We start from the raw sequence: 26,803 nt of genomic DNA, 5'->3' as shown, positions 1-26,803 counted from the left end.
TTTTTGTTTCCATTATCGTGCTGTGTTCCAACCAGCAGTAATGACAATGAGACTGTTACAGTGACATATGATAAGCCGCACTGTGCCAGTAAACCACCAGCACATCGACACAATCAGCATTGAAATACAGACTGACCAGAACAAGCATGTCTCATTTTGCTTTGTGAAGGTGATTGTGAAGCTGCATCTGTGGACCCAAAAGTCTCTGAAATTTTAGAAATCGTGCCAAATAGGCAGCGGTAAAGAACTATGAGGAACTGGCCTTGTACATGAATTAATACAGAGCACAAGCCGACAATGGTCTCCGTAGTTTTCAAGGTGTTCCTGTGATGTATGAGGTGGACACTGGTAGTATATTCCATAGCCTGTTTAGAAAGGCCGTTCTGCTTTTGAAAAGGGGTTTGGAAATTGTTAAGCCACATGTTAAAAGCATCATTCAAGACATTGCAGCAAATGCGTTTGGATGCATTTCCAAGAACCTCCTGGACAAGGCAGAAACAGCGGCAAAGCAGGAGGTCTTGAGGCTTGATTATATTCAAAGAAAGAGCTTTAAAAGAAAGAGAGCTGCTTCATGCCCCCAGAGGGAATGCCGACCCCAGCCCCTTAAAAGAAAAAAGGATGGGTGGTGCCAGGCAGCAGTCTGACTAGGACAGGAAGAAGAAAAAGAACAAGACAGGCTGAACAGTGCAAAAGAAATGGAAAACCCAAAGAATGTGGGCCAATTCTACTGCTAGAAAAGGAGATATATTTTGACAGGGATACCTTTCGTTCACAGCTCCTCAGAAGAATGTATCAGATCTGAGTTGGATTTGTTTGAAGTGTCCCTACTTTTAGCTATCATGGACCCTACACCTCTGGACTTTTTCATAGCTGGGAATGGAAAATATAACACAGATATGAACAAGACTCTGCTATACGTTTGCTGCAAGTTCTTAAAAGATGTTGGGTCCAACTTTGGTGCTGGTGAGGTGAGGCCATGGGATTGGCAAATTACCCATTGGCCTCTATTTTCAGCCAGCTGGACATTATGCCACAGGAACAACTAATAAGCCAGAGCAACAACTGCTATCTCTATCGTGCCTTCATTGATTTGCTTCTCCATTACAGACATGACACATTGTCCACGCATTTCTCCATGAGGCTTTTTCTACAAAGACACAGCCAGGCAGCAGGAAGCAGTCACACTGGATAGTGTCAGTAATCAGGGGTTTAGAGAATGCTTGGCTCTGACAGCCCAAGTTATCACCATAATCTCATTCCTGTATGATCTGCAGGCCTCCCTCAAAATTTTCACATCTTGCTGGCAATAGTAACACAGTTCTTTTTGAAAGTCAGAAATCTTTTCCTGATTAGCTGTATGCCATGCCAAGAACTGCATTTTCTCCTCAAGCATCATGCTGTGCACCCCATAATATTCCAGTTGTGGAAGAGGGCCCACATAACTTTGATTTTCAGCAGTATTGAAAAAATGGGAGAAATAACCTTTGCAGCCTTCAATACCCAGCACATGGGGAAGGCTGTTTAGTTACATGGGTAAAAAATGTGAAGAATCTATGAAACATATACTCAGCAGAGGAATGTCTATGCACAAGAGTTTGCCACCTCTGCTGCACATCCATTCTTTCCTTCAGAAGCTGACTCACAACAAAGTAGGCTTCATAGCCTTTGGCATTATACACTAGGAAAGTGCAGGCCTGAAACTTTGTGTCCATAAACAACCAAAGTCGACAAGGCATGTGTCCCCTTTAAACTCCCATTCTCCTTCACTTTTCCTTTCTGCCCTGTGGTGGCCACCAGGTGCCCACCAAGCCGCTCTCTCACTCCACCTCCTCAACAGGACAGGGGGAGAAAACACGATGAAAAAGCTCATGGGTTGAGCTAAGGACAGGGAGGTCACTCACCAATTACTGTCACGGGCAAAACAGACTCAACTTGGGGAAGGTTAATTTAATTTATTGCCAAGTGGTAACAGAGTAGGATAGTGAGAAATAAAACAAAATAAAAACACCTTCCCCCCACCCCTCCCTTCTTCCCAGGCTCAACTTCACTGTTGACTCTTCTACCTCCTTCCCCCCAAGCAGCGCAGGGGGATGGGGAATGGGGGTTGCGATCTGTTCATAACACTTCATCTCTGCCTCTCCTTCCTCCTCACACTGTTCCACTGCTCCAGCATGGAGTCCTTTCCACAGGATACAGTCCTTCACAAACTTCTCCAGTACAGATACAGGTCCTTCCCATGGGGTACAGTCCTTCAGGAGCAGACTGCTCCAGTGTGGGTCCCCCACAGGGTCACAGGCCCTGCCAGAAGACCTGCTCCTGTGTGGGCTCCTCTCCACGGGCCGCAGATCCTGCCAGGCAACCTGCTCCAGCACGGGCTCCTCTCCACGGGCTGCAGCTTTCTTCAGGGCATGTCCATCTGCTGTGGCGTGGGGTCCTCCGTGGGCTGCAGGGTGGATATCTGCTCCACCACGGTCCTCCATGGGCTGCAGGGGGATAAGCTGCTTCACCATGGTCTTCGCTACAGGCTGCAGGGGAATCTCTGCTCTGGCACCTGGAGTACCTCCTCCCCCTCCTTCTTCACCGACCTTGGTGTCTGCAGGGTTGTTTCTCTCACATTTTTCTCACTCCTCTCTCTCACAGCCATTGCACAGCATTTTTTACCCTTTCTTAAATACGTTATCACAGAGGCGTCACCAGCGTCACTCATTGGCTCAGCTTTGGTCTGTCTTGGAGCTGGCTGGAACTGGCTCTGTCCAACATGGGGGCAGCTCCTGATCTCTTCTCACAGAAGCCACCTTTGCAGCCCCCCTGCTGCCAAAACCTTGCTGCATAAACCCAATACATACCCCTTCTTCTTCATCCCAAGGGGCTTCCAGTGATAACTTCATGGCAAAAATGTAGTTTGGGATGTCCTTGTTTCCTCCATACATTTGATTTCATAGAAAATATAGCCCTGCCCTGCTTCTGGGTTTTTGATCATGGGCATGAAGCACCAGTGCTGGTTTACATGATAGATCTGTTCATAGCACATTCTGCACTTCCAGCCTTTACATTTGTGAGGCCTTTTCCACATAGGCCTTCCACTTCTCACAGAAAATCATAGCCAAACAATCAATTTGGTTTTTTAAAAGTCACGGCCTTGTGCCTCCGCAAACATTCCCCAGACCTGCACAGCAGTTTGCAGCTAGGGCAATGTATTCTCACGCTAGTGTTAAGTGCACAGTTGCACAACAGGCAGAGCTGACAATACAGCTATGGCCATGATTATATAATGTATGACAAAGCTTAAAGAAGTTTCTTGCCCCAAATACCTTCCTGACATCCTTAACACCATAAAAAAGTTCATTGTGCAAAAGCAGGAAAAAGATCTTGGGATACATAAGACTATTGTTTGGCTTAAAAATCCCCCAACCTTTTTTCCCCTCAAATAGGAGGCTGACACATATATTAACATGTAGCAGAGTCTCAAACAAGAGGATGTCACTCAGCATGACCTTCCTGTACACAGATCACCCCAGTGTTAAGAGATGTTATAAGTAGCCACTGCATCCAGCAGCTACAGGGCCTGGTGATTCCTCCTAACTGGCTGCTGGAGCCCAGCCAGGAGACTTGAGGGTCTCCATCCAAGGCTGATGGATGCAGCTACTGCTTTCATATTTGCAGGTTCAAGCAGTGAGGCTGAGAGTGTATCCCAGAGACACACACAGAGGACACCGACACAGCTGGCTGCACACTACTGCTACAGACAAGACTCTGCCTTTAACAGCACCTACATATTACACTACCAGGACTCACATAAAACATAAGTATAGACAGCCAAGTCCCCTTCCTCCTCTCTGGCTGGTAAAGACTGAAGTTCACAAGTGAGAGCACATACTCCCTCACTCTAGATTCACAAGCACACACACTTTTGCAGATCCCTCGCACACTGGCACAGACCTTCTGTTCGTTTGATACCCCTGCCTGGATCCTGAGCCCTCTTACCCATTCCACAGGTCTCCTACTTGCCACCTAGTCCAGCTTGATGCTTGCTAGCAGATGTACATGCTCACAGATTCACACACCTGTCTCACAGGCACTTCACACTCGCAGGTCATCCCGAATACCAGCACGGACCTTCTGCCCATCTGATATCCCTGCACAGACCCTGGGCCTCCTACTCGCCAGCTAGTCCAGCTTGAAGTTTGCTAGCAAATTACACACACAGTCCCCCACGCACACCAGGTTTGGGGAAGATACAAACACTGTGGGCACTACCCCAGCAGCTGACACCCAAGCACACGGGCCTGTGACCCATGGTCTCCAATCACTGGTGCTGCAACCCTCACTCACCCCAGCCCCCCCCAGGAGCTGTGCCCAGGACATATACCAATCCCATCTAAGTGGAGCCGAGACCCTCGCTCCAGTGACTGGCACTGAGACACCTCTACTCACTTCAGTTGCTGACACCACAGGCCAGGGGGCACCTACATCCCCGGTCTGACTCCAGTTGCTGGCACCAAATCCACTCATGTTGGTCTCGCCAGTAGCTGGCACCTAGTCCTTACAGCACTCACGCACACAGGGTAGAGAGTGAGATTACACAGAGAGATAGTTAAGAAAGGATTTACTAAGAAGATAGGACAGACTGCAGCAATCAGGCACAGGGCTTAGTCAGACAAGCGTACTGAACGGCCCATTTTCTATGACTGGCCCCTTTTATACCCGTTTCCATCTATTCCCCGCTTTGTTCCTCCCTAATCCCCTTCCCCTAAATGTTCCCTAATAGATTTTGGAACAGGCCTCCCTTGAATATCCCAAATCCTCATGTGCTTCTTGTTTCCCTCTTCTTATCAGTTACAAAGTCCAGGTGGCCCTCTCCAAAGCTATGACTGTAGTTTCTTGATGGCCCATCAATTAGTGACCAGAGACTTTTGGTCCTTGGCATTGTCTCTGTTATCCCTTGTCTACCAGGTTAGTGTCTCTGTTCGTTCTTGTTAATCGCTTCCCCCTTTACTTATTATCTCCTTTTGCTTTGAAAAGGCCCTTGATCAGATAACCTTAATGAAGCAGATGGACTCTCCTTCCACATACCTTTACACTCAGTTTGTCCCGTAGCTCTTTTGCACCTATTAACAGTTCTGCATCTGTTAGATCCCTCAGTGCTGTAAGCACTGCAAGACTCCCAGCAAAACAGAGATTATTGTCATTGTTATTTAGAACAATTAAATAGCAGCACTTTTTATCTATTTTAGAATGGGGGATAGACTGTAGGGTTCTGTGCATCCCATCCCCAATGCCTTTTACAATAATGATAGCCAGGCAGACAGTCTGATCAAAACACAGCTCTCTTACTTTGTAGGAGAGTGCTGACCCAATCTTAAAAAATTTTCTGCATTCATATTGCTTAAATTAATAGTGGGAGAATATAGTCATATATATATAAAGCTGACAGCTTCAAGACAGAGCTGAGCATAATTGCCAGTTTCAAACAGCTGGAGTAGATGAACAAAAATTTGCTCTACAACCTGAACAAATGCTTCATAAGCTTCATGTAGTGATACCTGATATAAATTAACAATACTGTATTCTTCTACACATTATCTAGCCCCAAACCTCTGCATCAGCCATTTCCACTGCCGCACATGCTCTAAGGAAGCCACAAGTTGGACTGCCTCCTCCTCCCCTGATACATTTGAGGGCAGGGGTAAAGCTGGGCTTTCACATGCCCCCTGAGGGGCTTGGGAGTGTTGCTGGTGGTCTCTCCAGGGAGACACCGTCATTGTGAACTTGTGGGGGCATAGCCTCTTGCTTTGCAGGGGGCTGCAGTAACCAGGAAGTCACTTCCAGGGGGTCGTCTTCTGCCCTAGTAGGACACATTCACTAGCCCATCAGGTTCAGGAAAGCAGTTAACATTTTATGGCCCTTGAGGTCCCTGTAAACCCCTTGCCAACAAGATGCTTGAAGTGATGCAAAATTAATTTAGTTTTCCTAATGTCCTGGTTTCAGCTGAGATAGAGTTAATTTTCTTTATAGTGGCTGGTATGGGGCTATGTTTTGGATTTGTGCTGAAAACAGTGTTGATAATACAGGGATGTTTTAGTTGTTGCTGCACTAGTCAAGGACTTCTCAGCTTCCCATGCTCTGTCAGGTGCAGAAGAAGCTGGGAGGGGACACAGCCAGGATAGTTGATCCAAACTGACCAAAGGGCTATTCCATACCACATGACGTCATGCTCAGTATATAAAGCTGGGGAAGAAGAAGGAAGGGGGGGACATTCAGAGTGATGGCGTTTGTCTTCCCAAGTAACCGTTACGCGTGATGGAGCCCTGCTTTCCTGGAGATGGCTGAACACCTGCCTGCCCATGGGAAGTAGTGAACGAATTCCTTGCTTTGCTTTGCTTGTGTGCGCGGCTTTTGCTTTGCCTATTAAACTGTCTTTATCTCAACCCATGAGTTTTCTTACTTTTGCTCTTCCGATTCTCTCCCCCATCCCACTGTGGGGGAGTGAGCAAGCGGCTGTCTGGTGCTTAGTTGCTAGCTGGGGCTAAACCACGACACCTAATTAGTAGTCTTCCTTGTAACAGTGTTTTCAGTTTTGCTAGCCTGTGAACCAAGGCCCTAGAATTATCAGCACCAGCAGCCCTTTTATGACCTCCTTCTTGCCTGCCACTCCTCTGTACCCGATAATAATCATGGTCTTTCATCTCTGCAACACCCCATTGGCTCTTACTGCTCCCCTTGCTCCTCCTGCAGTAGCTGTGGTCTTAAAGAGATAATCCTTCCAAACAGTAAGATGTACAAAGTTATAGGGAAAATTTCCAAGGAAAGTGACAAAGCATGAAGGACTTATAACATCATAATCAAACAAAACACTACAAAACATTAAGATGCATTAGTGTAAGCATATGCAACATTGAACCACTGCAGCTAAAACAACATAACTTTGATTCTAGAACCTTAAGGTGAGGAAGAGGCAAATCTGGGCATTTTACATATTCTGTATATTTCATGCTAAGTATTTTACTTCACTAATCTATATCATATAAATGTTTAATTTAAGGGAAGAATCTGTCCCTTATTTAGTGCCTTATCTGGCAGCTCTTAAGTGCCAGCACTGCTCCTATGGTGCTTTATTTTTTACATTACTATTGGGTGGTCAGTTTGGTTTTATTTGCATAGGAACTAAGGAAATAGATAGCTGGATGAGGTCTCTGAAAGACACATTCCAAAAGTAGTTACAAGTTGCATCTTTGTAGGTTTATTTACAAATAAGAATACTGAGAAATTAAATGAGCAGGCAATCAGTTAACTGATTGCCCAGTCTTGCCCAAGACTGGGAGAAGGTCTAACCATGTATGACGTAGAAATACTTAAGACCATAAGGACCCAGTGATTTCAGAAATTTCAAATTTGCATTTTCTGTAAGTAAACATAACATGACAAGCTGCATTATGCAGTACTTTCCACTGTGAAACACAAAGTCTTAGAAAAAAAAAGTAACCTCCAATCAGATTGTTCTTGCACTAATCTAAAGACAGCTGGCAATCAGAGAGGTATTGTAGAATACAGTTTCTTTTCAACTAGTGGAAGCATCTTTTTGTGGAATTATACCAGTGTTGAAATAAAAAGCTAATGGAGGAAAAATGTTTAAAGAAAATAAACTGAATATGGTTGAAAGGCACTGAAAAATAATATATCTCTCGATTTACCTGTAATGGGAAGCCATTGTTGGAGTTTAAAGCAAAGTAATATTTTAAGCAACAGCATTTTCTCCATTTTTGTCATTTATTTAAGAATAACAATTCCAGCCTCACTTTATATTATTATTCTATTCATTTAAAAAACTTTGGTATTAAATATAGATGGCATGTTACACTTCAAAGAAAAAATCAAAGAAATTACAGGTGTAAAAAAGAGTCCATCCGATTCATGCATTGATACTTGAAAGTTTCCACCTCCAAAACAGCAATTTAAGACTTGTTTATAATCATTTTACAACACCACATACAATGGAAAACTGTATTGTGTATATATATATGAAATACTACATCTTTTTAAGGGATAAATTGCAAAATGTTGCTTTTTGATGCTGTGAGGTTAAGCAGGTTCTTTGTATTACCAAACAATGACTCTCTTTTTTTAATGCCATGAGGCCACACATGAAGAAATCCTAGTCTTCAGTTTCCTGCTGATCTCAGTGAACATGAATTCAAGATTCTTGTGTGCTGAGTCAACAAAATGAAGTAATTGGTGTGGAAATCCTTGTTCACATAGACACACATGGAGTACTGGGAGAAAGGGGTAGGAGATTGCTATTGCTATACCCTACTATTGCTACCCACTGCTTTTAGAAAGCAGTATTATAGCTCAAGTTTGGTAGAATTGTGAACATTCTTGAGAAGAAACAATCATTTTACTGGGGGAATCACCAGATTCTCCTATAAAGTGCAAGACAGTTTCACATTTTCTCATAGAAAAATCAAACATAAAACTGACATTTGGGGACAAAAGCACATATATCTCTGCAATGCTTCCAAAATGCATTCTTCCTGTGTTTTGGACAAGTTTTACTTTTATCAGCTTTTACAACTTGGTGTTCTAATTTGATACAGAATCAATACCAATAAGAAAGGTGGATTCCCCCCTCCTGCCTTCCAACAAACATCAAAACCAAAAAAATTCTAGTCCCTTTGTTCTATCAATATGGAAACAGATCATATGCTATGCAACTCAAAAAAAGTTATGTAGTCTTCTGGAATTTAAACCTGCTGTGTTTTCCCCCACCCTCCCAAAATTTTGTGACATACCAAAAATGGAATTTTCAACTGAAATTAAAACAGTTTTTTAATTGAACATACATTATTATCTTCCTTGAATTTTGTCTTAACCCAACCACTAATAAAAAGATGATCTTCACCATAATGGCAGAAAGGGAGGAGTGTTAAAAAGGAAGGAAGTTCCAGTATGGAAGTTGGTACATTAGTGTAGCTCTGAAAGGAATTTACCACTGCTTTCTCCTCTCCCCCACAAATCCACTTAGAATATAGTTCACAAGGAACAAAAGAAATTTATGAATATGCAACATGTAAAAGGATCTAAAAAAATCTTCATTTTACTGCTTTCTACAAACATTACTACCAACAGATGTATTGGCAATTTGGCAAAACCTGTGGAATTTAAAATTACACTACAAATATAATTAATGCAGCTGGGTATAAAGCCTGTGCCTATGTACATACTCAGCCCACTTAGTCATCAATAGAACACTCCCAGGAACCCCCCAGACAGTTTCTGCCTAGATGAGATAATTGACCAATTGATAAAGGACCCCCCTTCCCAGGCAGTCCTGGCTTCATTTGATAAGATAATCAATAGATTGACAGGAACTCCAGAGGCAATTCCTGCTTTGCACAGATAAAGTAACTGACCAATTGATAGATGCTATTTGTATGTTTAGATATGTTTATTATTGGATAGGATAATAGTTAAGATGTACATAGTTAAGATAGTTTAACTACTCAATAGAAACTGATCATGCATATGCTAGAGCAGTATTGTAGGACCAGGAGCCAGCTAGATTATGAGAATTTACAGAACAACAGTTTAGGAAGTCTCATCTGATCCAGCTGAAGATTACAAGGACCCTTGCAATTGAGACACCTGTCAACATCCAGACAACTGGCCATCCTGTTTGAGCGATTCCCCAAAGGAGTGTTACCCTATGCAGAAGACTGCAATAAATCGATTTCTTTAAGTAACACTCAGTGTGTGAGTATGCAACAGCACACAGTGACTGTACAACTGAATCCTGACCACAGAATCTTCAACTCTAATATTTTGTCTCTTCCACATTTCCACCATCTGTTCCACACTTCTGATGTATCACCTAGAAGTGACGTTCAACCCTGTCAGGCTTCCAAGACAGACAGCAAAGGCTTGCTATTGAAGAAGCCCATTACATAAGGCAAAGCTACAGCATAATCCCTAACTTTCCTTGAAAATAGATCCAACACCATAGAAAAAGAAAATAGTTTAAAGTAATTGGACTATTTTTTGTCTTCCTTTTATATGTAGAAAGAAGCTTTTCAGACCTTGGAAACACCATTAGGGAAAGTAACTGTCTTATTCTACCATAGCGTATGACTGCCAGGGCCCAGAGTGCACCAACAGACTCTGCGACCTCTTCCCCCCTCCCCACCAAGGGTTTGTCTGCCTGCACTCAAGGCCAGCTCTGACATAGCACAGTTCTGTAACCTGGGATCAGACTGCTGAGAAAGAGCTGGGAAAAGCCTCAGTGCAGGGGCTACCCCTTTCACTCAGGAGCTGCATTTAAGTTCAGGCCATTGGACCTTGGTCCTTGTCTGAGCTACACTGTAGGTATGCTATGTACACTTGTACCTGGCCATGTAACTTGTTGATCCTCTCCTTGCCTTGCTGACTTGATTTCCTGGCTTGACCTCGGACCTGCCTTATTACTATGGCCTTGCTTATCACTGGACCGTAACTGACCCTGGTCACTGTCACCAGACCTGCTTTGCTCTCCTTGTTCAGGTGCTACGAGACTGCACCCCTTGATGTTGAGGCCACTGCCTCTGCCTTGCTGTCACCCTCAGCTCCCAGCTCGCCTGCTCTTGTGGAGCAGCCAGTCTTGCTGCTCCCTGACAATGACCACCAAATCAACTGGAAACTTTAAATATTTTTTTTTACCAAGTTGTAACTAGCATGTTTGTCCAATATTTGAAAGATAACTAGACTCCAAATCTGAACATACTTCCAAATTATGAAAAAATGCAGAGTCATTCTGAAAAGAAACTTGGTTTTGGAATGAGCTGAAAATGCTATAAACAAACTGAGTCTTAAGTTATTCTGTAGCGGATTGATGCACGGACTCCGATAGAGAGTAAATCGAAGACCCCTTATTGAAATATTCCACGGCTTATATACTTTCTAATTGTTTACACATGTACTACTGAGAGAACTCTTATTGGTTTATATGTCTTGTTCATGCGTCCCTTCAGCTATCTTCTTACCACCTTGCAGTTCCTTCCTTCACAACAGAAGTCACGCGCTCGCCTACCTCCCTCCAATCCCGTCCACCCCTGCTCCAGACACGCAGCCTCCTTCCCTCGGACATGACCCGGACCCTCCGTACTTTAATCTTGTTAACCCTTTCACTCCCGCAATGCCTAACTCCTCCTCATTATTCCACCAATTCAAAACACAAGGATTTGTGCGGTTATCAAAGCACTGACAGGCAGCTAGCATTCCAACTTCCAAGAAAGATTAATTAAATTTGACTAATACATGCCCTTTCCCAGGCTTCTCAAGGCAGCAAGAAAGCTTATTATACAGTGTCAAACTTGAAAATAATTACGTAACACATTACATATTGGACTAATGTTAATCAATTTGTGTTATTAAGGAGAGGAACTGTTAAGGAAAAAACACGAACAAGAACAGAAACATGAAAGCAAGTCTTGACAGTAATTCAACCTGAAAACTTTTCCCTTCTGTATTCCACACATATATTACTGATATATCATATATTACTGATATATCATATAGCCCACATATACATTACTGATATATCACTGAACAATTCCAACGCATATCTCTACAGACTGAAAGCAATCCAGTGTGCGAGCATGATCTCTTGCTAAAAGATTAGGAAAAACACTTGGATGGTGCTAGATAGGATGATATTTTAAAGCTACAGTAATGAACAATAGGTTCCTGTCTGTAAAACCTGGAGTTGCCATCTCCAAATATAGAAAAGAAAGCCATTGCAAAAAAACTCTCAGCATTGTTAACTAGCTCAAACCTCAGAAGACACAAGTGATAGGTGTAAGACATGTTACTGTGCCTAACATATTAACAATGACATTCCCTGCTCACTGCAGGGGGGTTGGACTAGATGACCTTTAAAGGTCCCTTCCAACCCAAACTATTCTATGATTCTATGACATTACCACTCTTTATTACCTGTGAGGGTCAGTATGGTAAACCACAAATATTTAGAATAGCAAGGGAACGCAAGCAAGAAGAAAAATATGCTACAAGACAAATCTCTTTTTAATCAACTAAAAAGATTGTCTTGAGTGAAGTAAGTACATATACTTCTTAAAAAGCCAGAGAGATTTCAAAGTGTAACACTGAAAGTTAGCTGCTGGGCCCGGAAAACAAACACTGTTACTACAGTAAAATCAATGTGATTCATAAAAAAATGCACCTTGTAAATGGAACATTTATGCAAACCTCACCTTGTCACTTTCATTGCTGCAAATGTGATCTTGATGGATTGACTGGCATTGAAATGCAGTGCCAATGCTACCTACAAGAGAAGTGAGGGAGGGGAAGGAAAAAAATTCATTAAAATGAAAACCCAGTTCCTATAAACACTAAAAATAAATATAGACAACTGTACCAGCCAGAAACTATTTTTACATGGCAGACATATTTACTTGCTAAACATCTGTATCAGACAGATCTTATATTCAAGACAATAAGCAGCAGAGAGACATTTTTCAGTGTGCCAGCAATAACTTCACCCAGATGATTTTTTTAAATGCTTAAAGATAACAAAATTAGCACTGGTTCATTAAGCCAAAACAAACATATTCAGTAAAATACATACGCACAAACTTAAGTAAGGACTAAGCTGTACTGAACCAAAATAATTAGAAGCTGGGAACAGCTTTTGTCTAACATGCAATTGAATACATGTACAGAGCCTGTACGCTGTGGAAAAAAAGTCTCCCTCTTCCCATTGAGCAAAGACACTTAAGAAAAAAAGTAGAAAAAACAGTCTCATTTGTAAAGCTGCATTATTACATGGTTTCCTTGTGGAAGATGTACCTAAAGCTCTTCCCTAACAATTTCTCACTGTTTTTGAAGTTTTGAAATGTGGATACTTTTATTTTGTAATTTCACATACAGCATGTTTATACATCTTTGTGGTCCACGTTGCTTTGGACCATAAGAGGACTGATCAAAGATCTTGTAAGAATGCTTGACAAAATACAGATCAGGCACAGGCAGAAATCATTGCAAGGTCTCCTTAGATACCTCTCCCAACACAGTTATTTGGAAAAAAAATTTGTAATGTGTCATTGCTTATAGCTGTCACTACTTTAGTTAAACAAAAATTTATCAGACATTAAAATCACTTTCAATATTTTTTTCTTGCTTTTAAAGTAGAAAGTCAAGAATCATATGTGAGCTTCAGTTAATTGGTGAGTACATTCACTTTGCTGTAAACTTATTTTGTTCAAGGACATAATCTTCAAAGTTAATTTTTTAAAAAAGTTTTAAACCCTCCATTTTCAAATGGAAAAAATGCTTAAGAGCATGTCTTTTGGTTATGCACTTCCTCCTCAAGTAATCCCATAAATGTATTTTAGGAAAGAAAAAAATAGTCAAAAAATTGGTAGAATCTCCCTGTTAGTCTGAACACCCCTCATGCATGATTTCACTACACTGAAATTGTTAAATTGTTACAGACTACTTAAGTAGTACATAAATGTAATAAATGGTCATTAAACCTAGATAGATTTTTGGCTTGAACCTAAAAAATTGATACCAGTTGTAAACTACAAAAATTGATCCACCTGCCACAGCTTATTTAAAACTGTTAGCATTTGTGCTCACAAGCAGGCTTTGAAGTGAATCTAGATTTCTGTAGTGGGTTAACATTGTCTGGCTGCCAGGTGCCCACCAAGCAGCTCTCTCACTCCCTCTCCTCAGCAAGACAGGGGAAGCTCGTGGGTCAAGATGAAAACAGAGAGATCACTCACCAATTACCGTCATGGGCAAAACAGACTCAACTTGGGGAAATTAATTTAATTTGTTGCCAAATAAAAATAGAGTAGGATAGTGAAAAAAAACCCCAAAACCTAAAAGCACCTTCCCACCACCCCCCTCCTTCCCAGGCTCAACTTCACTCCTGACTCTTCTACCTCCTCCCCCCACCCTGAAGGGTGCAGGGGGACAGGGAATGGGGGTTGTGATCAGTTCATTACAATTCGTCTCTGCCACTCCTTCCTCCTCACGCATTCCCTGCTCCACCTTGGGGTCCCTCCCACAGGAGACAGTTCTTCACAACCTTCTCCAATGTCGGTCCTTCCCACAGGCTGCAGTTCTTCAAGAACTGCTCCAGTGTGGGTCCCCCACGGGGTCACAGGTCCTGCCAGAAAACCTGCTCTGGCATGAGCTCTCCACGGGCTGCAGTTTCCTTCAGGACATACCTACCTGCTGTGGCATGGGGTCCTCCATGGGCTGCAGGGTGGATATCTGCTCCACCGTTAACCTCCATGGGCTGTAGAGGGGCAACCTGCATCACCATGATCTTCAGCACGGGCTGGAGGGGAATCTTTGCTCTGGAGCACCTCCTCCCCCTCCTTCTTCACTGACCTTGGTGTCTGCAGGGTTGTTTCTCTCACATTTTCTCACTCCTCTCTCCCAGCTGCTGCTGCACAACATTTTTTACCCTTTCTTAAATATGTTATCACAGAAGCACCACCAGCATCATTCATTGGTTCAGCTTTGGCCAGCAGTGGGTCTGTCTTGGAGCTGGCTGGAACTGGCTCTGTCCAACATGGGGGCAGCTCCCGATCTCTTCTCACAGAAGCACCCCCTGCAGCCCCCCCGCCTTCTGCTATCAAAACCTTGCCACATAAACCCAATACAATTTCACAGGGTTTTTAATTGCTATTATTATGGTCTATGTCATAAAGATGAAATAAGAATAGTTTTATTTAGGACAACACATTTTTTCATGTAAATGTGGTTTTAAATCTTGAAAGCTTCACTTAATTTAAACATCAGTCGTTATTTAGCTTCATATTCTTTCTGGTGTTATTTACATGGGAACGTGTGCTCAGGGTACTAGAAAAGGCAGAAGGGTTTTTCAGTTTCGGGTACAGTAATTTCTGTCAAGACTAGGTTGCAAGACACCCAAATAATTATCAGTCGTGTGGCCAGTACAAAATGAAAGCAATAGCCTCCATTTAACTTTTAGAGGAGATGCATACTCATTGCAAAATCCACTAAAACAACCCACTGCCACCTATGGTAAGTTCTATGGAATTTAATTTATAATTGTTATATAAGGAGGAAATTAAAGTTATAATTGTGGTGTAGCTGTGTATCAAGGCTGTGCTTGTGTGTATATGCAGTGGGCCTAGTCATCAGTTCCCTGGGTAGTCCAGGAGCTCCCCAGCTAGTCTCTGCTACATGAGACAATGGACTGAATTGAGACAAGGTGATTGACAACTCCTGGCCCCTTCACAGCAAAGCATTTGACTAATTGTTACAGGATCTCTCCCAGTGGGAAGTTCAGATAGTCCAGGAGATTCCCACAGGCAGCCCCTGTTGTGCATGGGCCAATTGATAGGCACTAATATGCTTCAATATGTTGATTAAGATCCTCCGTGGAGAATCTGGCAGTCTGAGTGACTCCCCCAGGCAGTTCCTGCTGTAGAATTGATCTAACTACATAGATAAGATACTTGTAAATAGTCAGTAGAAACTCTTCTTGCAGATGCAGAAATGGTCACATAGGACAGTCTTTTGTACATAGTTAAGAGGAGATAATCAATAGCAACGGCTCATGCATGCATTGGAGTGGTCACGTAGGATGAGCCATCTGGATTATAAGAATTCACTAAAAAATTAGTTCAGGGACTCTCAACTGATCCAACTGAAGGCATCATTACAAGGAGCCTTACAATGGAGGATCCTGTTGCCATCCAGACGGCAACTAATCAGCCTGTTAGAGAGATTTGATTCATGTGGTGGGTTAACCTTGGCCAGGAGCCAGGTGTCCACCCTCTCACTCCTCCTCCACAACAAGACAGGGGATGAAAAAACCTCATGGTGTAACCAAATGTAACTAAAGTGATTACTTTGTTCTTTCGTAACTAAGCAACATAGAGATAGGAGTGGGGTAGACAATGCTTTAATATTGTGTTTGTACACCTATGGCTATGGATATGCTGCCATGCCCAAAGACAATAGGACAAGGAGTAGTATGGACATGCTGCTATGCTCCCAGTACAGCCCCAGCCCATCTTGACAATGAGTGGAGGGGCAGTTAGTATCTCACTCACAGCTCCCAGACTGTAGTGAAGACAGCAACCAAGTGTGGCAGTTTGCATAGCAGGGCACCTAAAAACACGCAACTAGCTGAGAAACAATGCAAAGCAGATATTATTAGGAGACACTGATTCTTAGAAGAGGAGAAAACAATAACTAACTAAGAAATTGAGAAATATCAGATGTAACGTAGCCTAAAACAGTAGTTATTCTCATCCCAGTGAGAATATAATATTGCCATCTAAAAACAAAGTTATGAACAGTAGAAAAAACACTCTTCAGGTTGCTTTTTATTATTTATTTGAAAATCATAACTATTTATTCATTTTACCATGTGTGCTGGTTTTGGCTGGGATAGAGTTAATTTTCTTCATAGAAGCTAGTATGAGGCTATGTTTCGGATTTGTGCTGGAAACAGTGTTGATAACACAGGGATGTTTTAGCTATTACTGAGCAGCACTTACACAGAGTCAAGGCCTTTTCTGCTTCTCACACCACCCTGCCTACGAGTAGGCTGGGGGTGCACAAGAAGTTGGGAGGGGACACAGCTGGGACAGCTGATCCCAACTGACCAAAAGGATATTCCAGACCATATGACATCATGCTCAGCATATAAAGCTGGGGGAAGAAGAAAGAAGGGGGGGACATTTGGAGTGATGGCGTTTGTCTTCCCAAGTAACCGTTACGTGTGATGGAGCCCTGTTTTTCTGGAGAGGGCTGAACACCTGCCTGCCCATGGGAAGTAGTGAATGAATTCCTTGTTTTGCTTTGCTCGCATGTGCAGCTTTTGCTTTGCCTATTAAACTGTCTTTATCTCAACCTATGAGTTTTCTCACTTTTACCCTTCTGATTCTCTCCCCCATCCCACTGTGGGGGGAGTGAGCGAGCGGCTGTGTGGTGCTTAGTTGCCAGCTGGGGTTAAACCACGACAGGGTCCCATCCACTAGTCCTTTAAACAACTGAAAGTTCGCTTTCCTAAGGTTTAGGGTCTTGACTATACTTTTCGCCTGGCCTATATCCCTTGAGATCATGAATTACACCAGGGCACGATCACTGCAGCCCAGGCTACCACCAGTCGTCACCTCTCTAAGGTCAAAATATCTTCTTTATCATCATCATTATCCTTTTCCCTGACCTGGCCAGGTGCAGAGCCTGCCTCTTTGGTAACCTCTTTGAGGTTTACCAAAGCCAGTTCTTCAAGGAGAGTGCTGTACAAGGAATTTTCTGCTGGTGGGGCTGATGGTGTGAGGTCTTCCTCAACCTTCTGTGGCTTAGATGTCTGTCAGGGAGTAGCAGGAGCCAGCTTCTCTGTAAGGGATGGGGAGCTGGGAGCCAAGCGTGATAACACAGCTGGCAGGGCAAGGGCCTTGCCAGCCAGGGTTCTGTCCCACAGCCCCCAAGCAAGGGGCCAGGCCTGGGGATGGCAGCAATGGTCAGCCATGAGTCCAGATCCTCAGGCAAGTCCATGGTGATGAGGCAGTTCTGAGGTCAAGCTTGGAAGTCAAGTCAGGATCAGGTCCACTGAGGGTAACCAGGGTGGGACACACTCCAGGGATCACCAGGCAGGTTCACAGTGACAAGGCACATCGAAAATCAAGCTGGGAAGAAAGTCCATGGGTCAGGGTCTGGATCACTGAGGTTCATCGCCAGGCACAGGCATTGCTGTGATGGAGCTGCAGACAAACACACCTACAACATAGCTGAGATAGGGACTGAAGGCCCAGGCCTGAGCTGTGTTGGGGAATTTTTATTGTACTCCTTGAGGTGAATTAAAACACACGTTTGTGCTTAAATATAAAGAGATTGCATTGGACAGAGTCCTACCATAGGGTCCCTCCCAAGGGATACATTCCTTCACGAACTGCTCCAACGTGGGTCCTTCCCATGAGTGCAGTTGTTCAAGAACTCCTCCATCATAGGTCCTCTCCATAGAGTACAGTCCTTCAGGGACAGACTGCTCCAGTATGGGCTCCTCTCCATGGGCTGCAGCTTCCTTCAGGGCATATCTACCTGCTGCGGCGTGGGGTCCTCCATGGGCTGCAGGGGGAAAACCTGGGTCTTCACCATGGTCTTCACCACCAGCTGCAGGGGAATGTCTGCTCCTGTGCCTGGAGGACTTCCTCCCTCTCCTTCTTCACTGACCTTGGTGACTGCAGGATTGTTTCTCTCACTTTTCTCACTTCTCCCTCTCACAGCTGCTGTGCAGTGTATTTTACCCTTTCTTAAATATGTTATCACAGAGACGCCAGCAGCTTCACTGACTGGCTCAGCTTTGGCCAGCAGTGAGTCCATTATGGAGCCAGCTGGAACCAGCTCTGTCCGGCATGGGGGCAACCCCTGATCTCTTCTCACAGAGGCCACCCCTGCAGCCCCCACCCACTACCAATACCTTGCCATATAAACCCAATACATGTATACATCAGTAAGGTCTCCCCTTAGCCTTCTCTTCTCCAAGTTGAACAGGCCCCGTTCTCTCAGTCTCACCTTGGATGTCAAGTTCTCCAGCTGCCTGACCAGTTGGTGGCCCTCTGCTGGACTCTCTCTAGTAGGTCAGTGTCTTTCTTGTAATGGGGATCCCAAAAGTGGACACAGTATTCCAGATGCAGTCTCACAAGTGCTGAAAAGAGAGGAAGGACCACTTCCCTGGACCTTCTGGCTACACTATTTCTAATACAGCCCAGGATGCGGTGGGCCACCTTTGCTGCAAGGGCATGCTACTGACTCATGTTGGATGGTTGAGTTTAAAATCTTTGGTGATATGAGAAAAAACTGTCAGCAGACCCTGGATTTTGGGAGAGCAGACTTTAGGCTGTTCAAGGAGCTAGTTAGTAAGGTCCCCTGGGAATCTGCTTTTGAGGGTATTGGAGTCCATAAATGCTGGTCACTTTTTAAAAGCCATCTTTTAAGAGAGGCAGGCAATTCCAATGTGTCAGAAGTCAAGCAAGCAGGGCAGAAGGCCAACTTGGCTGAACAGGGATCTCCTTCTGGAACTTAGGTGGAAAAAGAAAGTGTATGGAATACACTTTGGAAGCAAGGTCAGGCTACACAGGAGGACTACAAAGATGCTGTTCACCACTGTCAGGAGAAAATTCACACAACCAAAGCTCAATTGGAGTTGAAGCTGGCCAGTACTGTGGTGGATAACAAAAAAGGCTTTTTAAAGTATGTTAACAGCAAAAGAAGGACTAAAGAAAACATTGGTCTGTTACTTGATGAGGTTGGTCACCTCACCAATAGGGATGAAGATAAAGCAGAGATATTTAATGCCTTCTTCGCCTCTGTCTTTAACAATGTTGTCCCAAAAATCGGGGTTTGTTTACCCGGTGTGCAAAATGCCAATATACACACAGAGCAGAGGTATTTTATTGCATGTTTGCGCAGATGTGGGTGTCTGTCTCAAGACAGCACACCAAGCTTTCAAATTAACAGTTATTTATACACAAAGCATGAACATATTCAACCTCCTAATACATATGCAATATTCTTCTATTAAATGATTGGTTAAAATCTCTTCGCCCAGCATGGGCGGAGTTGTTCTTCTTCAACTTCATCATTTTGAGTCGGTGGTATAATTGGGGTAGGTGGTCTGTGAGTCGGTGGTCGTGATCTCCCCCTGCCGGAATTACTTTTCCCCTGGTTTCCTACCTTTTTGGCAGATCTAAGCGGTTCTTCATGGTTTACTAACTAGGCTAGTAATACATCAGTTAAACTTCTGCTTTCGACAGCCACATCCTGCTTATTAGACAAAGGCACATTGTCTAAGTTCCTATGGAGATAGGGTAGGGCTCTACAATGGATTTCTATAGCAGCATCAACATTATGTGAATTGTATACTTACATTTGATTATTACAACACCACCAATGATGGGCCCTGCGACTCCAGGAGCCCTGGGTTGGAGGGTTGCGACTGGGGGAGTGATAAGCTCCCAGCTGACTTTGAACTCGTATGGGATTTGCTGCTGCAACTGAATGCACATAAGTCTATGGGGCCCGATGGGATTCATCCCAGGGTACTGAAAGAGTTGGCTGATGTTATTGCGAGACCTCTCTCAGTTATTTATCAACGGTCTTGGGAATCTGGAGAGGTCCCAGTCGACTGGAAGCTAGCAAATGTTATTCCCATTTTCAAGAAGGGCCAGAGAGATTACCCTGGTAGTTATAGGGCCTGTCAGTCTCACTTTGGTGCCTGGTAAAATTATGGAGAAGGTTATTCTGGGAGTTATTGAAAAACACTTGAAATACATGATGGTAAGCTCAATGTGAGTCTACAACGTGCCCTGGCGGCCAAAAGGGCCAACCGCGTCCTGGGGTGCATTAAGCACAGTATAGCTAACCAGTCGAAAGAAGTGCTTGTCCCGCTATACTCAGCATTGGTGCGGCCTCACCTCGAGTACTGTGTGCAGTTTTGGGCTCCACAATATAAGAAGGATATAAAAATATTAGAATGTGTCCAAAGGAGGGCAACAAAGATGGTGAACGGACTAGAGGGCCTGACTTATGAGGAGCGGCTGAGGATAGTAGGCTTGTTCAGCTTAGAGAAGAAGAGACTGAGGGGTGACCTCATTGCTGTCTGCAACTTCCTCATGAGGGGGAGCAGAGAGGGAGGTGCTGATCTCTTCTCTCTGGTGTCCGGTGATACGACGTGAGGGAATGGCTTAAAGCTGTGTCAGGGGAAGTTCAGATTGGATATTAGGAAAAAGTTCTTCACTGAGAGGGTGGTCAAGCACTGGAACAAGCTCCCCAGGGAAGTGGTCATGGCCCCAAGCCTGTCAGTGTTCAAGAAGCATTTGGACAACGCTCTCAGATATATGGTTTAACTTTTTGGTTGCCCTGTGTGGAGTCAGGAGTTGGACTCAATGATCCTCATGGGTCTGTTCCAACTCAGAATATTCTATGATTCCATGTTCAACTTAGGTGGGGGAGCCCGAATAATACCTTGCCCCTGGCTAGTCCCAGGCCCATCACAGGAGAGCTATCAGCCCATCAAAGGCCCATCTCCACAAGCCCAGAGGAGCACAGAGGCACAACGGCAGGTGGGGAACCCAAATTACAGAATCAGAGGAAGTGACACCTTGTCTGGGTTCCTCCCAGGTCTGTCCCAGGAGAGCGATCTGCCCCATTGTTCAGGCGTGAAACTCATCAAGATGTGTCAACACTGGAGCACCTTTTGGACTGAGAGGGACCGCTGCCTAGGGGTATGGGACACGTTATGGGATGCAGGGGAAGAGCGTTTGGGGATTGCATGGGATTTATTATGGGATGTTTTGGGGAGAAACCGAAGGTGGGGAAAGGGAGGGATCCAAGTGGTTTGGAGAGGAACAAGTGTGGGAAAACAGAGGGAACAAAGGGATTAAAAAGGCCAGTCACACAAAAAGAGTTGCTGGTCAGTATACTTGTCTGGCCATGCCCTGTGCCTCATCAGCAGAGTCTGTCCAATCTTCTTATTTAATTCCATTTCTATCTATTTTCCTAGGTAAGGGGACTCTATTCTGTGGCATATGTGTGTATGGGGGTCTAAGTGTGAGCAACTGGAGTTAGACCATGGGTCACAGGGCCTCTATATCTGATGCCATCAACTGGAGAGACTGGAGTGAATGGACTTAAGCGCCAGCAACTGGAGTGGGACCTCTGGTCACAGGGGCCCCTGTGTCCATGGTGCCAGCAACTGGAGTGAGTGAGGGTCTGAGTATCAGCAACTGGACTGGGACCGTGGGTCGGCGAGCCCACGTGTCCATGGTGGCATCAACTGTAGCAAATGAGGATGTGCGAGAGAGTGTGTGATCACTAGCGAATATCAAGCCAGACTAGCTAGCAAGTAGGTGAAGTGGCCTGGGAGCCAGGTATGTGTGTGCTTCTCTAAGGGTGAGACCACAGGAGGAGCTGGCTACTGGAGGGACCGGGGGGGCCCAGCCAGTGTTATCCCACAAGCGTGAGGTCGTTTACCCGCTGTGCGAGGCGCCAATATACACACAGGGCAGAGGTATTTTATTTCACGTCTGCGCAGAGATGGGTGCTAGGTGGTAGCTCCACAAAGCTAGCACAAAGTTCGGTCATACAGGTACAGTATTTATACAGTCTAGTTATGCATATGCATAAGTAATTGCACAAAGCAGTTTTCTATTGTTCTACATTTCTCTTGTTTCAACTTAAAGCTACAGTGCTACTTTAAAATTCTGCGCACGCTCAAAGGTGAGGGGTCTCTGCTTGGGCCGGGGTCTCCAGCTTGAGGGGTGTGATTTTTAGTATTATAATGAGGATAGTTTGCGTGAGGGTGCTTCTTATCACAATTCTACTAGTTGTTTCAGATGGTTTCCAAAACATCTTAATTAGCTTACATATTTCTCCAGGATGTGCTTTACTCCCAAGGACAGTAATTCTTGTTTAGACGTTCCGCGTTCCCGTCTGAATCCCCCTTATCAACTTTACGTAAGCCCCGGCCTTCCACCAGCTTCTGTTAGACTACACTGTTAGACTACACCAGCTGCCAGAGGGACTATAGGGTCTGGGGGTCTCTGAGGGCGAGATCCGCTTGTGTCTGTGTTGTGGTTTAGCTTCAGGCGGCAACTAAGCACCACACAGCCACTCGCTCACCCTCCCTCCAGTGGGATGGGGGAGAGAATTGGAAGAGCAAAAGTAAGAAAACTTGTGGGTTGAGATAAGAACAGTTTAATAATTGGATAATAATAATAATAATAATAATAATAATAATAATAATAATAATAATAGTAATGAAAAGGAAAACAACAAGAGAGAGAGAGAGAGAGAGGAACAAAACCCAGGGGAAAAAAAACGAGTGATGCAACCGCTCACCAGCCACCGACTGACACCCAGCCAGTCCCCGAGCAGCGACCGCTACCCCCCAGCCAACTCCCCCCAGTTTATATACTGAGCATGACGTCATATGGTATGGAATAGCCCTTTGGCCAGTTTGGATCAACTGTCTTGGCTGTGTCCCCACCCAGCTTCTTGTGCACCTGTCAGAGCATGGGAAGCTGAAAAGCCCTTGACTAGTGTAAACACCACTTAGCAACAACTAAAAAATCAGTGTGTTATCAACATTATTCTCATCCTAAATCCAAAACACAGCACTATACCAGCTACTAGGAAGAAAATTAACTCTATCCCAGCCGAAACCAGGACAGTCTGTGTGCCTCGAAGGGCAAGACTACAAGGTTTGGCTACCAGAGGGACATGGGGAATCCCAGCCATCTCTGCATGTGTGCATGTGTTGGAAAATAAGTGAGGAACATGTAAAGAATAAAGGTCAAAGGGTCAACCAAGAAGGAACAAAAGAAAACCCAAGAATATCCTGGTGAAACCGGATCTTCTAGCATGTGATATTTAACAATGGAGAAAAATAAGCCTTAAAAGGAAGAATGACCCTTAATTCATGACCTGAAAAGCATGGTTTGGGGGTCTACGACCACCAGCGACCACCAGAGGACCCCCATGTGAAAAACTGAGCATGCGTTATGCTGAATCATCATTATGTAAGCTACTAATTAACATGGTCCCGCCTAGTAGTGTGAAAACCTATGCATATGGAAAGATATACTCTATAAATGAACCTAGATCGGTGTAAACTGGTATGCACGTTAGGCGGAAGGATCCCCGGTGCATCCAGCGCTGCAATAAAGAGAATGCCTGCTTCTTAATGCTACATTGGTGTTAAGAGGTTTATTCCCGATTTCGGTGACAGTTATTTCAGTATTGTGGGTGCACTATTCCTAAGTTATCTCCTATGACCCCATAGGGATAAGCTCTTTCCTTATCCCTAAATCTAGCTGGTTTTCTCCAGTAACGTCTTATCTTTGCTGAGCTGCAACGAGACAGCTTTAATTAATAACCTTCTAACAGAAGAAGAAAAAAAAGCTCCCAACACTGGGGCACGACAAGAGAAACAGACAGCCTTGCCAAAGCCTGACGGGGAGATAGAAAGCCTCATGGGAGACACTATTCAAGCCTCCTTACAGAACAAAGGAAACAAGAATGGGTCTCTCCTTTTTGACCAGTAGCTACCGTAGCATCTGTTGGGGAATTTTTATTGTACCCCTCGAGGCGAATTAAACACATGTTTGTGCTTAACTATAAAGAGATTTAATGGACAATGCATTGGACAGAGTCCTACCACCATAAGCGGTTCTACAAGGAGTCTGCAAAGATGCAGCACAAGCCAATTCCTTATACTGCACTTATATGCACTTGCGCCAGCACCAATCATAGGAGCGTCGACATCGGGAGCCTTAACCCGGCGTTTGGTTCATCCCCCAGCGCCAGTTCTGCTGACCAAAAGTGTCCCCCTGAGCACTCGCTTTCCATGATCCTTACAAGACAGCATTTCTTATCTTATCAGCAAGGGAATCTATGCTCCCTTGCAAGGAGTCCTTCTGTCTCTGGCATTCCTGCTTCTAGGCAGTTTAACCAGTTCTGCAGTTAGGCCTTCTTGCCCTCCACACCAGATCATTCCTCTGTCACAAATTACCATTGCTGAGCAGTTACAATTTGAATTTCCCCTTCAGCTGAAATGGATCCCCTGGGCCCATGGGCAGAGGGTGTGGGTGGAGGCCCCAGGTGAGGCTGGTCAGGGCCAGTAAGGCCTATTAGTGCACTCAGGGGCTTGACAAAGGCAGAAATGTCCTTCTTGTTCCTTGAGTTCATGTACCCAGGTGGCTAACTCCTTGGTGATTGCACTATCCATGGCTCTGTCATTGGACAGAGACCCCAGCCACCATGCCTCCCAGTCATCTAGCTCTAAGCTGCTGGTGCCCACACCCCAGCATCGTAATAGGCTAGTAGGTTTTCCTCTACTCGTTTAAAATCAGTCTTTAGGTCCCTATTTAAGGGTTGTGTGGTTTCAGTTTCTTACATCATCAGTGTTTTGTGTGACTGTTCTCAGCCCCTCTTCCAGCCTGGCAGAAACCATTGCAAGAAACAACCTCTTCACATGGATGCCAGGAGAGGAAGTGTTAAGATACGCTGCTCGGAGCACAGCTACACAACCTTGACTCCTGTTTCCTCCCACTGCTCTTCAAGGAGTACACAGTGTCTCGGCCCCTCCCCCTTCCAAGAAGTACGGTTTCATACCAAGGATGTTTCGGACAGCACAGAAAGGATTTGCTGGACTATATACTGGGAGTTGCTGAGTGATTACAGAAGACATACCAGGAAGGGGAAAGAGCTACATTACATTTGTTACTGTTTTATGCTTGAACATGTTTCAAAATGTTAGTGCTATCTTATATACGCTATTAACATGCTATATAGAGTAGGAGGTAGTGGTATCTTATATACAGTATTGGCACATTATATCAAGTAGAAGTTAGTGTTATCTTACATATAAGTTAGTGTTATCCTATATGCACCATTAAAACACTACCTCGAGAAGGAGCACTAAGTGTGCTTCCCGCCAGACTCCTACCCCGAGCGCCCACTCTCAGGTCCTGCAAAATTACACCTGGGCAATCTAATTCGGCAGCTGTAGGTAGTCTCAGCCTTGCGGACATTCGTTGGACGGTACTACAGCTGTACAATCCTCTTTTCACACTCCAAAACCTCCTTCGGATCCCACTTATGACACCATTTTTATTAACGTCGTGGTTTAGGTCAGCACAGACTAAATGTACATATTAATTGCTATGCAATAATTGGATCTGTGTGACGGAGTTTAGATATTGCCTCTGTGAAAGAGTGATTAATAATGCAAAGAACACGACAAAGTTACAGAAAACTGGTTATCTCTACTTCCCCGTTCCTTGCTGACAGGAATGGCGGTTGTCAGTAGTCAGGGTGCTGAGCATGATGGTTCCGGCCACGCAAGCTTGGTCTCAGGCATCCCTGGAGGCTCTCCAGGGTCGGGCGTCCCCAAAGGTAGAGTTGTGCCACTCCCCTTTGGGCTGAGGTGGATGACTTTTATGAGGCGGAGAGACTCTTCCAGGTTGTTTTAGCTTTACTGGTTAGAGGACCACTCTGAGCTGTTGCTTGTTGAGTGATGTAGTGAGTCGCCAGGCGAACATTCTTGTATAAGTTTAGTTCTGCTATTTCTGCCCATTACTTTTTTTTTTTTTTTGCATAACGTCTGTCTAATTGTGCTTTATCTAACAAAAGTTACATCCCTAACGACTACATAGCAACATACTGAAGGTCAAACTGTGGGCCTCTGACATCACCCTAATTACTCGAGTGATGTCAGCTCTGTAGGCCAGGATACATTCCACCCATTGCTCTAAACCTCTATAACTCTCTCTCATCTAATTATATGTAGTGGGAGGTTACTTGCATAATAAATAACACCTTCTGTGACAGTCTCCAGATCTTTACGTATAAGACTGTAACAACAAGGGTAAAGATTATAAGGGCCCCCAACAATACGACAATAGGGTGAGTGAGGAGATGGAACAAGGCATTAGCATTTGGGCTCCAACCAGAGATTGTATTATACCAATGTGCTTCATCTGCAGTGACTACACTTTGAGCAATCTTAAGTATATTCCCATTGTCACCTGATGCTATGGAGACAGGCAGGTTCTTTAGGGAGCCTTGGTAGAATGAGGACTGGCCACAGGGTTGTGGTTATAATTAGAGCTTTATTATTACATAGAAATTTTAACAATCAGCGTAGCTTATTGTTATCTACAATTTCTAGCAGTTAGCATAGCTTATTGTTACACAGAATTTTTAGCAATTAGCATAGCTTACAGTTAAACAGAATTTCTAGTAATTAGCGTAGCTT

General features: G+C 44.2%; 1 protein-coding gene across 8 annotated transcripts in view; it reads right to left on the bottom strand.

Annotated features, from left to right (window-relative positions):
• The window catches only part of LOC142402967 (E3 ubiquitin-protein ligase RNF38-like), a 191,067-nt gene that overhangs the window by 141,891 nt on the left and 22,373 nt on the right, over positions 1 to 26,803 (bottom strand). For 5 of the 8 annotated variants that reach the window (XM_075488986.1, XM_075488985.1, XM_075488987.1 and 2 more), the window contains one exon: positions 12,243 to 12,313. The exons of 2 other annotated variants lie outside the window; for them this stretch is intronic. In XM_075488986.1, the coding sequence (XP_075345101.1) occupies positions 12,243 to 12,313 (71 nt within the window). Of the gene's footprint in view, positions 1 to 12,242; positions 12,314 to 14,229; positions 14,411 to 26,803 lie in introns of those variants that run through there. One more of the 8 variants, XM_075488989.1, reaches the window with a different exon arrangement.

The sequence above is a fragment of the Mycteria americana genome (assembly GCF_035582795.1).
Source record: "Mycteria americana isolate JAX WOST 10 ecotype Jacksonville Zoo and Gardens chromosome Z unlocalized genomic scaffold, USCA_MyAme_1.0 Scaffold_18, whole genome shotgun sequence".
NCBI lineage: Eukaryota > Metazoa > Chordata > Aves > Ciconiiformes > Ciconiidae > Mycteria > Mycteria americana.
This window is presented reverse-complemented; position numbering and strand designations above follow the sequence as displayed.